The 13761-nt window shown below is 44.7% G+C and overlaps 1 protein-coding gene across 2 annotated transcripts in view; it reads left to right on the plus strand.

The window, feature by feature from the left end:
* The window catches only part of LOC147012589 (uncharacterized), a 70726-nt gene that overhangs the window by 21638 nt on the left and 35327 nt on the right, over nucleotides 1–13761 (plus strand). For both annotated transcript variants that reach the window (XM_085853595.1, XM_085853594.1), the window contains exons 3-4: nucleotides 132–390; nucleotides 633–777. In XM_085853595.1, the coding sequence (XP_085709721.1) occupies nucleotides 132–390; nucleotides 633–777 (404 nt within the window). The remainder of the gene's footprint in view (nucleotides 1–131; nucleotides 391–632; nucleotides 778–13761) is intronic.

Genomic DNA, 13761 nt, shown 5'->3' on the forward strand with positions numbered 1-13761 from the left:
TGTTGATGAAGGTCCACTGGATGGGAAGTTTGTGCCATAATTATTTTACTCCAAAGCTGTGCCCAGTGGCTGAATGCCCAGTGGCTTCCCCGCTAACTGCCCGGCTCGCACTTTCCCTTGTGTGATTTTAGGTCTGGGTCATATAACTACGGGTACGGGGAACCAGACTCTGGCTGGGCCAGCCCCTTTGGCCAGCAAGGCTTTGGTGCAGATTTTGAGCCACGTGGCAGAGGCGGCCGCTTTCCACGCCCACTTATGGGCCCCAAGGGAGGCCATTTCATGAGACCCCCACCATGGTCCATGGGCAGAGGCGGCTTTCCTGGCCCTTTCGGCATGGGTCCTCCCCCACCGCCCTTCCGTGGCCGGGGGCCAAGCGGGTTTGGGCGTGGGGTAAGTACCCCCTGGACCCTTTGCAAATGCCAATTGAAGGGAAGGGCAAATGAGGTTGAGATTCCTAATTGAAGATGGAACAGCTTGTTATTCTTTGTGCTTGGAAACTAGGACCAATGTGGAACCTGAAATTTGTGCATTGAGGTTGGTCTTTGAGATGCTGAACCCGAAAAGCAGCTGGAGCCTAGTCTTTTGACAGGTGGCATATGTTTGACAGATGCAGTATTTTTCTGTCTTAACAGCTTCCTTGGCCTCCACCTCGTGGCCCTTGGTGGGGCCGGTCCAGTACGCAGGCACGGCCAGCACAGCCAATGATGAAGAAACAGGTGGAAATGCCAATACCCAACAAGAGACCTTTGGCAGACTATGAGTTTTGGAGAGCTGACAGTGAGTGAGCTTGGTGCTTGCATCTTTTTTTGCATTTTCTTTTGCACATTTTTTTTGTTGCTAATACAATGATGACTGCTCTTTCCTTGTTGGCTTTCAAAAATATTTTTCTTCAACCAATGCTGAAATAATAAGCCTTGGTAACCATAGCTCAAAGCATCCACACTCGAGATGATATAAATTTTCAGGTGGCAATGATACGAGAAGCTTTTCTGAAGCTTGTGGTTAGGTTTGATTTCCTCCTGATTGGAAATTGAAATTGAAGAACTGCACAAATATTTAATGATAATTGAACGCTTCTTGATGATTGAACGTATAATGCCTACACATAGATTGAATTGTTATTTTTGTATATACATCTATCTATCTCATCAATCGTACCTCCTTGCTGAAATTGTGAGCATCAGCCACGGATTGTGTCTCGCACAGTAAAACCGCATAATCCGCAAGATCAACAGTACGTCTGCCACCCAGATGATTGATCCCGCTAATGCAAACCATTCAAGCAGAAGGCACGTGGTGCAATCGGCGGGTAAATCAAAATGTACGGAGCGTGACGAGCGAATGACTAATGTGGTCATCATTGGTTAGATATTTATATGGTATGCCGTCCTGATGAGGGTAAATAAGCCTGAAATCCAGATCGGCGGCTCCGTTTGATGTTTAAGTAATGTTGACGACATAATCTCTGTCTGTTTGACAGTCGCTGGGCTGAGGCATCCGGGTTGGAGGTGACACTTTGGTGTTCGACTTTATGTCCATTGGAGATCGGGGGAATGCTTATCATGCTCCATACATTTCGATATATACAGCACCTATAGAAAGTCTACACCCCCTTTCAAAATTTTCACCTTATGTTCCCTTATAACCTAGAATTAAATTGCATTAAATCAGACGTTTTTTCACCTTAAGTTACACATCGCAACCCACAACTTCCAAGTGAAAAACAAATTTTACAAATTGCAGAAAATTAATTTAAAATACAAAACTACAATATCTTGGTTGGATAAGTGTTCACCCCCCTTATAATAGCAATTGTAAATTTGCTCAGGGGTAACCATTCACCTTCAAAGTCACACACCAAGTTAATTGGCCTCCACCTGTGTTAAATTGTAGTGATTCTGATCGTCAGAATAAAACGAGAAGGGTACTCTGTAGAGCGCATACCTCCGCCACGTAATGCCTGATCCACGAGAACATATCAGGCCCATTACATGTTTGAAATATCGTGCTATGCAGTACTATATATCGTTTTTGGCCCTATCTCTCAATGGTGAAGAATCATTTAAAAAGTTAAATAATTCTCATCTACAGATTCGGATTTGGATCATCATCAAAATCTAACCAGTTCATCCTTGTCACACACCCAACCTGTCCACAAAATTTCATCCGGATCAGTCCACAACTTTTTGAGATATCCTGCACACAAACAAACAGACAAACAAACAGACAGAAAGGGGTGAAAATAATAACCTCCTTCACCTTCGGTGGTGGAGGTAATTTGCTGTTTCTGTAGGTTTTCTCTGCTGGGTAGTGAATTTCACAACAAAGATTCAACCATGAGTACCAAGGAACTTGGCTCATTCCGTGTCATTTCAGCCGGGGGTTGCGGTGACCCCCTCAGATTTTTCTAAAAAAATTATCAAAGCTACCTTAACATATATGAGGAAGGTTTGTCAAGTTATAGCTCAAAATTCCAAGTAGTGTCCGAGATATGGCCCTACAAACACCAACTTATGAATGTGAACCAACTTGTGGTGCCAACTTATGAATGTTTGGCATGGCTTCCACTTCAAAAGCACACCTATTGCTTTTATTCTACATCTTTAATCGAACATGATTTTTTTTAAAATAGTGGGCCTTTTTATAAATAGAAGGGATTGAGAACAACTCTTGAAGTTTCTACCACAGTTTGCCTATGTATGTGTCTTTAAGTGACAAAAAATTAAAAGAGCTGTGTAACTGTCAACGTGGTGAACACGGGGTAAAACCAGGGTAAATTTCAGTGTCGAGTCTGGAGCAAAGTTCAGACACCTATAGCACCCAATATTTTGCTCCAAAATGTTTCAGTTTTCTTGTGTAAATGATCCAGTCACTAGATTATGTAAATCGGGCAACAAAATTCTTCATGACGAATAAACTGACTGTTGGCAGCAATTTGAAAACTCAAATTTTTTTGACTGCATGTTACAAATCACTACTTTTGAGAGTACTTATCTTAAAAAGTATTTTAAGTAGAACATTTTTGATGTCAGATTCTGAAAGCCTCACGAATAGACACCATTTGTGTGAATTTTCAGAACTCTGTTTGAAAAATGGAATTTAGAGCCCTCCAAAAATGCTTCAGATACAAATCTGCAACTCGCGACTGCCAGAATTGAAACACCCCTTGGGTGTTTGTAGGGCCATATCTCGGACAATACTTGGAATTTTGAGCTATAACTTGACAAACCTTCCTCATATATGTTTTAAGGTAGCTTTGAGAATTTTTTTTCAGGAAAATCTGAGGGGGTCACCGCAGAATTTCATTTTTTTGGCTGATTTGACATGGAATGATCTGCTTTCAAAAGACCTCTGGGATATAGTTATCATAAGACACAGATCAAGGGATGGGTATAAAAATATTTAAAAGGCCTTGAATATCCCTTGGAGCACAGTCAAGACAAACATTAAGAAGTGGAAGGCGTATGGTACCACCAATACCCTGCCTAGATCAGGATTTCCCTCCAAACTGGATGACCAAGCAAGGAGGAGACTGATCAGAGGCGACCAAGAGGCCAATGGCAACTTTGAAAGAGCTACACGCCTTCATGGCAAAGACTGGTCACTGTGTACTTGTGACAACAATATCCCAAGCACTCCACAAGTCTGGTCTGTACAGTAGGGTGGCAAGAAGGAAGCCATTACTCAAAAAGCCCACGTTGAGTCCCATTTGAGGTTTGCAAAAAAAACATTCCAGAGATTCTGAAGCCATGTGGGAAAAATGTTTTGTGGTCTGATGAAACAAAGATGGAGCTTTTTAGTCTAAATACAAAACGTTACATTTGGTACAAACACAACACAGCTAATCACCCAAAGAACATCATCCCTACTGTGAAGCATGGTGGTGGCAGCAACATGTCATGGGGATGTTTCTCATCAAGAGGGACTGCCAGATTAGTATGTGAAGCTGATCCAGGATATGTACAATGGGTGCCCAACACAAGTGAGAAGCTGTGTTGGATAGTGTCATGGTGGAAGTCAGGGTACATCAAGGCTCTGCATTGAGCCCATTTCTGTTTGTTATTATAATGAATGTTCTCACAGCTGATGTGAGAACACAGGTGCCGTGGAGCATGCTGTTTATGGATGATATAGTATTGTGTACCAAAAGTAAGGGAGAGGTAGAATTTACATTGGAAGAATGGAGGAAGGCATTTGAAGATCGGGGCTATGATTAGTTCAGCCAAAGACAGAGAACATGAGATGTGTCGTGAGTAGTGAAGAGGTAGAGGGAAACAGAGTCGTGATGCAAGGGGGAAATGTCAACGAGATGCAGAAATTTAAGTACTTGGGGTCAGTAGTACAGCAGGATGGTGAGTTAGGTGGGGAAGATGACCATCAGGATACAGGCAGGATGGAGTAACTGGAGGTAGGTTTCAGGAGTGCTTTGTGATCGAAAGATGCCGATGAGACTGAAGGGACAGGTGCACAGAACAATAGTGAGGCCGGTGCTGGTGTACGGTGCGGAGACATGGCCGATGATAAGGTTGGAGCGAAGATTAGATGTGACTTAGATGAGGATGCTGAGGTGGTTGTGTGGTGTAATGTGAGAAGACCATGTGAGGAACGAATACATCAGAGGAACTGCGAATGTGGTTGAAGCATCTAAGAAGGTACAGGGAAGTAGATTGAGATGGTATGCACAGGTGATGAGAAGGAATGAGGAGTATGTTGGTAGAAGGATGATGAGAATAATACCACCTAGAAAGAGACGGCGGAACAGAAAGTGATTGTGGGAGTGGACATAAGGAGAAAGGTGTGGATAAAGAATGGGTATACAGGTCAGGTATGGGAGCATGTGCCAGAACAGCGCGTCGCTGCGTCCACTTTCCGCCGGTACTCCAGGGGCCTCCGTCTGGCCATCCCCCAGGCAGATGCCAGGCCCATCCCCATCTCCTTGAGATGATGGTCAACCTGCTGCAACCATGAGGCACGTGGTCGGCCCACTGGCCTCCTCCACTCATGAGACTCCCTCGCTGAGAGAATCTGGTGAGCAGGATCAGCGTCAGGAAAACGAGCCACATGTCCATACAGCCGCAGCTGACGCTCACGGACTATGCAGGTAACAAATCTCATCCGAGTCTCTCTCAGCAACCGCTCGTTGGACACAAAATCCGACCAGCGATAGCCAAGGATTCTCCGAAGAGACCTGGTACCAAAGGAATTAAGTCTCCGTCTCAGATCCTTGGTCAAAGTCCAAGTCTCGCACCCATAGAGCAAGACTGGAAGTACCAAGGACCTGAAGACTCGGACTTTCGTCCTCCCGCACAGGTACCGGCAGCGCCACACCCCATGATCCAGTGAATCCATGACTCCCCAGGCCCGACCCAGACGTCTATTGACCTCCGGCTCACAACCTGCGGAGACATGAATATCACTGCCAAGGTAAGTGAATCTCTCCACGACCTCAACATCCTCACCACAAACAGACACAGACAGGACCGCAGCATCCAAGATGTCACCGAAAGCCTGGATCTTAGTTTTGACCCAAGAAATCCGTAATCCCAACGGCTCCGACTCCTCATTCAGCACCTCGAGGGCCCCCAAGAGGATGTCTAAAGTCTCCGCAAAGATGACTGCATCATCTGCAAAGTCAAGGTCCGAGATCTTGACATTGCCAAACGATGCACCACAACTTGATCGCTCCGACATCCTCCCAAAAATCCAGTCCATACAAGTACTGAAAAGTGTGGGGGCAAGTACACATCCCTGACGAACTCCAGTAACAACTGGAAATAAGTCAGAGATGGTACCACCACACCACAGCACTCTCAGTACCAGAGTAGAGTTCAGACATCAGATCGATCAGTTTCGGTGGCACCCCACGAAGACCAAGAATCCTCCAGAGGACATCCCGATTCACTGAATCGAACACTTTACAGAGATCAACATAGGCTGCAGGCAGCCCCTGCCGAAACTCTCGTCTGCGTTCGGTGAGGACACGAAGTGCAAGGATACGGTCAATCGTTGACCTCTTTGGTGTAAAGCCTGACTGCTCTGGACGCTGGTGCTCAAGCAGATGGTGGCGAACCCTATCTAGAATTATCCGAGCAAAGACCTTGCCCGGCACTGAGAGCAGCGTCACCCCTCGGTAGTTGTTGCAGTCTTGGCGATCACCCTTCCCTTTCCAGAGAGGGACAACAAGGCCCCTCTTCCAGTCAGTTGGGATGATGCCTGTGTTCCAGGCAGAGCACAAAACTGCATGCAACGACACGAGTGCAGCATTTCCACCAGCCTTGAGAAGTTCAGCATGGATGCCACAGATCCCTGGAGCTTTGCCCCGTTTCAACTGGTTCACCGCAGCCGTGTTTCCACAAGCGATGGTGGACCACAGTTGATTCGAGGGTCAGCAACAGGGAATGTAACACCCTTGACGTCCAACTCGACAGCTGGGGGATCAGCCTGGTACAACCGCTCAAAGTAACCGGCCCAGCGGGCCTTCACTTCAGACTCCTCTGTCAAGAGCCTACCACTCTCTGCTCGAACTGCAGTGCTCCGAGGGATGGGCTTGGATGAACGTAATGCGCGAATTCCCCTGTAAGCGGGACGAGAATCACCTGTCCACAGGTGATGCTCTACCCCCTCACAGATTCCTCGCACATAGGCCTCCTTGTCCACCCTCAGTGCACGTACAGTTTTACGCCTCAGCTCCCTGAACAGCTCAGCTCTGCCATTCAGCCTGGCCCTGCGACTCTGGTCAATGGTATCCAGTGTCCCTTGAGAGACAAAATTCTTCTTTGCCCTGCGGTGAACTTCAAGGCATCCACCGGCAACATCAAGGATGGTGGTCTTGAAGGTGCTCCACAACTCTTCAGGACCCCCCAAAGCACCCAGACCCCCAAGTGTCCACTCAGCCTGTTCGCAAACTCCTCAGCTACTCTCTCATCCCTGAGCTTGGCAACATCCAGCCTAGGCTGGGATGGTACCATTCTCCAGGATTTAAGGTGCAGCTTTAGAGTTGCTACAACAAGCCTGTGGTCAGTATTGAGGAACTGAGCACTCCGGTAGACCCTGCAGTTCTGGATCATCCTCCAACGACCGTCAATGAGGACATGGTCAATCTCCTTTGCCACACCGCCAGCGTTGGAATACCAAGTCCAGCGATGAGCTTGCGGGCGCTGAAACCATGAACCAGCCACCCTAAGTCCATGACTTCTTGCAAAGTCAAGGAACTTAGTGCTATTCTGGTTCATAGTTCCTGACCCATGGGGACCAACACACACCTCATAACCATCCCTATCAGTTCCAGTCGATGCATTGAAATCCCCCAAGACTAGAAGTGTATCTCGTCTGGGGCACTGATCAACCACAGACTCGAGTGTGGCGTAGAATGCATCCTTCACGGTGAGATCACTCGCCTCAGTCGGAGCATAAATAGAGACCAGGGAAATGACACCTAAGGAGTGGCGAATCCTTAATCTCATAATACGCTTGTTGACCGGTGTTACCTCAATTATCATTGGGGTCAGCTTATTGGACACAGCTACAGCAACTCCTTGGGTATGGTAACCATCAGAGCGACCAGACCAATAGTAGGTGTAACCACCCGCCATTATCTCGCCGCAATCCGGTCTCCGAACCTCAGAGAGAGCTGCAATCCCGATGTCCAAACGCTTGAGCTCAGATGATAACAGAGACAGGTGATCATCCTCTCTTAGGGATAGGACATTCCAGGCACCCACCCGAAGGGACCGCCTCAGGTTAACCCAAGGAGACCGCCGTCTGGTGGACGACACCTCAGCACCACTCCGACACACTCTCCCGCAATCTGACCCAGGGATGTTCTGACCCAATGGGTATACGCAATCTGACCCAATGGGTATACGATCGACCTAAATGGTGGAGCAGGATCCATGTTAGCGACTCCACTTGAAGTGGGCTAATAATGCTGAGAAGAAGAAGAGGGTTCGCACAGTCCTTGAAATTCCTGGAAAAATGAAAAGCCTTTTCCATTACTGCAAAGTCCTGGAAGACTTGTCCGAATTCCTTGATACTCCTGGAAAATTGAGAAAATTGCACAAATATAAATAATGTCAGACCCCTCCCACGCACACGCACACGCACATGCACACGCACACACACAACCCACCTCCACTCCAGTCAGAAGTGTTAATTCTGTTGGTCTCTTTTAGAGAACCCCACTCCCCTGTCAATGTATTGATTGCATGATGCTAATTTAGCTGTTAAATGATTCCTGAGTTAATCCCCTCTATGTCCTTCTTTTCTATCTGCTCTTAATCATGTGTTTAATGGCCTCTGGCATTTGTTTATCCATTCAGACCAAAAATATTTGAGAACCCCCTGGGACTTTACGCAGTTTTGACTATGCACATCTAATAAACTGTAAATCAGCGCTGCTGCCGTGCAGGTGGTATCTGAGACACAGCGCGTACGCTGTACAGTACTAGACTGTACCTATCTCCACGTCAACACTGCATTCTTTGGAATCGTAATCAATTCCTTGATCTTTTGACGAAGTCGCCGGCATTATGTTTTTGGGTTGTCCATCTCTCCATCCGTACGTCCATGATAATTTTCTTCGTTTTTCTCTGCAACTGCTTATCCAATTAACATGAAATTTTCTCCATAGGTGTACGACTCGTGTGGAGTGTTTTTCTCATAATTATGGTGTCATAGGTCACGTGGTGTGGCAGCCATGTTGGAAAAAAGGAAAAACTTTGGACCTCTGTATCTCCGAAACCGCTCCGTTGAAAGGATTGGAACTTGGCACATGTGAAGTACTCCCCATGGGGAATAAGTGTGATTAAAATTTTTTTTTGGTGATGTCATTGGTGGCTTCATTATGACGTCATAATTGCATACGTCGAATGCTTTATCCGATCAGTATGAAATTTTTTGAGGGTCATCTCGGGCTAAATTGTATAGGGGGGGGGATTGATGACATCATTGGTCACGTGGTTCAGCAGCCATATTGTTTTTAACATACGCCTTCAAAAATCTTCTTCGCCGAAACGGCGGAACAGATCGAGGTGAAACTTTGCAGATATGATTGCCTGCCTATCAATTCGGAACAAAAATATCTCCACCTATGACGTTATAGGTCACATGGTTTGGCAGCTATTATTTTTTGAAGAATAAACCTTTAAAACTCTTCTCCAGAATGGCTTGACAGATCGAGGGGAAACTTCACCCACATGTTCCCCCAAGTCTTTGGGATACCAGGTTGTTCACGAATAATTATTAGGTCATATGGCAGCCATATTGGTTTGAAAGAAAATCTTAAAATATTCTTTCTCTTGCATCGCTTCATCAATCGACGTGAAATGTCAGTTGTGATCTCGTAGTCATGGGGAATATATGTTTTATATTTCAAGCTGATATACATGGTCTGCCATGGTATCGGTATCGGATACCATGGCAGACCATATATATATATATATATATATATATATATATATATATATATATATATATATATATATATATATATATATATATATATATATATATATATATCGTATCGGATGCATGGTCTGCCAGCCAGAATTATTTAATAATTTGAATTGCATTAAACTTCAGGGATTTAAATCAAACCTGGGAAAAGTATAATAATGATGTAATAATGTGGGCAGAGGCATATCTGGCGACATCCTGATGTCGAAGAGTGCCCTTTTAGTTAATCATGGCTCACAAGAGGAAAACTGTTGCTCGTGGGGAACCAAGTACAAAATAAGTCGAGGATAGTGATGTCTTTGACACAGAAAGTGGAGGCTTGGTCAAGGCAAGAACATGCAGGGTCATGAGACAGACATTATGACGTTAACGAGTCCATTAGCCACCAAGTAAAGAAATGCGCAGAAAACCTAAGAAGTGATGAATGCTCTGATTTTACAACGTGAGCGTGTGCGATTCCGGTAAGCTGTTTCAGTACATGACATGAGAGTTTATAGGTGAGACAGGTTTATTTACTGTCATCTGAAAGTCCATCTCGTATGTGGAGAGCATAATTTGTTGACTTCAATTTCTTATGAAAATGAGGATAATTATCAATTGCAGTTTACTCCATGCAAACAATACATGTGACAGAACGTGGTGATTAATGCTGCAAAAGGTTCAACTTGGAATGGTTCTGTGGTATAACATGCTAAACCGGTATATTTTGTCTGTGGGTGCACACGTATTCCTGAAATATTTAATGGAATAACAGAAACAAACTAGAGGGGGAGCATTCGGTAGAGTGCAAAACCTCCGCCGCCAATACTGCTGGGTTACTTAAGTGAACCTGATATCCTATTCATTGGAGGTCAAAACGGATCAGACTCTACTGAACCACGATTAAATAAACTAAACTAGATCGACGCGCATGTAGAAATGCCAAAAAAAGAAAATCGAAATTTTTTTTGAAAAAAAAAGGTGCAAATTTTCTGGGTTTTTTTCTCTAACAAATTTATTCTTTTTTTTTGGTTGGAAATCACTTACAACATGTAGAAGTGCAAAAACAAAAATTCAAATATTTTTTCAAAATGGCCGCCAAAGCGGCCATATTGGACTTTGGACCAAGTCCAAGATATAATGGCGTGATCCTTGGACCATACCTAATCCCCCCACCAAGTTTCGTCAAAATCCGTCCAGGAGTTTTTCCGTAATACTGTTCACAAACAAACAAACAAACAAACAAACAAGCAGTCATAGACTGGTACTTACGAAATCATCAACTTGACCTCTGACCTTGTCTAATAAAAGCTCTCTTGAGAAGGTAGCGACGCAAACCAGAAGTTTCTACGATGATTCTGTACCAAACCATCAAAAATCAAATGTTTTGGATGTTTGACCTCACTGTGACCTTGACCTTTGACCGATTTTGACCAAAATCTAATCAGCGCTAGCCACCACCCTCCTGAATCACGTGGTGTAATTTGACATTGGTAGCTTCTTCCGTTCTCGAGTTATCATGCCTACAAACAAACAAACAAACAAACAAACAAACAAACGCACAGAAACGGAAGTCATCAATATACTTACGAAATCTTTAGATTTCGTAAGTAACAAACAGACGGGTGAAAACAGTAACCTCCGTCCATCTTCGATGGCGGAGGTTAACTATAATGGCACTTGGTATCGTGCATACCTCCGCCAGGCTGAACAATTTATGTGTTGTATCCCATTGATAGGCCGGATCTGCATACATACCTTTTATCAAAATCGAATCCATGCATTCTCGTCACACAACCAACTTGTCCACAAAGTGTCATCTGAATCCGTCCATATCTTTTTGAGATGTCCTGCTCACAAACAGGGGGTGAAAACATAACCTTCGTCCGTCCACATGTGGTGGCGGAGGTAATAAGGTTTCATTCTTATTCTTGTGGTTTATTCCAATGTCACTTGTTACATAAAATATTTGTTCGATAGAAAAGTCCTGGAAAACAACTTTTTTGTCCTGAAAAACTGGAAATCTAGTCTTCCATGACTGTGTGAACCATGGTCTCTTACCTTGGAAGGTAGCTAGCAATCAATCTCTCAAAGTACTTGTCTGCAAAGAGACTTTTCTGTATTCTTAGAGAGTCATGTGTATCTTTTTTATGTTAGCTTTATCCCACATCTCAGCTGTTCACAGCCCCACATGTTGACATTTACTCACAGAGTATCTTATTCCTCGTCCACATCTGCCTTCTTCTCATGTTGCTTTTCACTTTCGGCCTTTAAGGTGGCTGCTTACCACCCCCCTCGTCTTGATCTTGATTTATAGTTCCAAATGTATTTCAAACCTCTGCTCACACACTATCAGCATGTAATACTTCATATTTTGTCATTACTTCCATCACCGAAGGTGGACAGATGTTATGTATTCACCTCTGTTTGTCAGTTTGCTTGTATGTTTTTTACTTATGAAATCTTTAGATTTCGTAAGTATATTGATGACTTCCATCCTCTGTGTGTTTGTGTGTATGTCTGTGTGTGTGTGTGTGTTTGTTTGTTTGTTTGTTTGTAGGCACGATAACTCGAGAACGGAAGAAGCTACCAATGTCAAATTACACCACGTGATTCAGGAGGGTGATGGCTGGCGCTGATTAGATTTTCGTCAAAATCGGTCAAAGGTCAACGTCACAGTGAGGTCAAACATAATTCCGTAAATTCCTGTGGAGAAATGGAGTATTTTTGCTTCGGTCTTCGTTACGAGTTCGTTTTAACTTTGATTTTAATTTTGTCTTCGGTTTTTGCGATCGCTTAGGACGCTAAACACTCGGTTATCTAAATTCTGGTAAAAATCGGATGTTTTGGAGATGTTTTAAGATTGTTTAAAAATATTTCACCCGCCGTGCCACGGCTCGTCACGTGGCACAGCGCGCTCGAGCAGACGCGTCGTTGAGTTACGTAAAGGTTTTGCGTGTGCGCGCTGACGTCATGGCGCTCGCCCCGGCGTCCTTTCGAGTTGGGGGGGCCGTCGAGTGTGACCTTTACGTTACGTTAATCCGCGATAACTCGAGAACGGAAGAAGCTACCTATGTCAAATTACACCACGTGATTAAGGAGGGTGATGGCTCACGCTGATTAGATTTTCGTCAAAATCGGTCAAAGGTCAAGGTCACAGTGAGGTCAAACATAATTCCGTAAATTCCTGTGGAGAAATGGAGTATTTTTGCTTCGGTCTACGTTACGAGTTCGTTTTAACTTCGATTTTAATTTTGTCTTCGGTTTTTGCGATCGCTTAGGACGCTTAACACTCGGTTGTCGAAATTCTGGTAAAAATCGGATGTTTTGGAGCCGTTTCAAGATTGTTTAAAAATATTTCACCCGCCGTGCCACGGCTCGTCACGTGGCACAGCGCGCTCGAGCAGACGCGTCGTTGAGTTACGTAAAGGTTTTGCGTGTGCGCGCTGACGTCATGGCGCTCGCCCCGGCGTCCTTTCGAGTTGGGGGGGCCGTCGAGTGTGACCTTTACGTTACGTTAATCCGCGGTAACTCGAGAACGGAAGAAGCTACCAATGTCAAATTACACCACGTGATTAAGGAGGGTGATGGCTCACGCTGATTAGATTTTGGTCAAAATCGGTCAAAGGTCAAGGTTACAATGAGGTCAACATTCGATTTTTGGTGGTTTGGTACAGAATCCTCATAGAAACTTCTGGTTTGCGTCGCTACCTTCTCTAGAGACAGCTTTTATTAGACAAAGTCAAAGTTCAAGTTGACGATTTCGTAAGTACCAGTCTATGACTGCTTGTTTGTTTGTTTGTTTGTTTTTATGTCTGTCTGTGAGTCGGATATCTCAAAAAGTTAAGGATAGATTCAGACGAAATTTGGTGTGCAGGTTGGGTGTGTGACAAGGACGAATTGATGAGTTTTTGGTTAAGGTACGGATCCAGATCTGGCCGATCCATCCATCCATTGTGACCATACTCTGTGCAGAGCGTTGGTGCTGCCTAAGCAGTCTCCTTGGCTATTGGGCACAATCCTGGACGGGTCGCCACTCTGACACACTGTACCAGCATGCTGGCCTCATTTTGCTGACCTTGGAAGGATGACTGGTTGAGTTAACGCCACCTGGTATTAATTCAACAGCTGAGTGGGATTTGAACTCAGGACCCTTGGATCCCAAGCCCGCCACCCGAACCATTAAGACAACACCAGGATCTGGCCGATCAGTGGGATACAAAATGTAAACTGTTCAGCCTGGCGTAGCTAAGTTCTCTACCGAAGGCCATTCTAGTTTACTTCAATGAAAATCAAAAATCCGGAGATGAATACTCAAGAGGCACTGCG

This window comes from Eptatretus burgeri, chromosome 14, assembly GCF_056783735.1.
Source record: "Eptatretus burgeri isolate ZD-2024b chromosome 14, Ebu_testis_v1, whole genome shotgun sequence".
In the NCBI taxonomy this organism is placed as follows: Eukaryota; Metazoa; Chordata; class Myxini; order Myxiniformes; family Myxinidae; genus Eptatretus; species Eptatretus burgeri.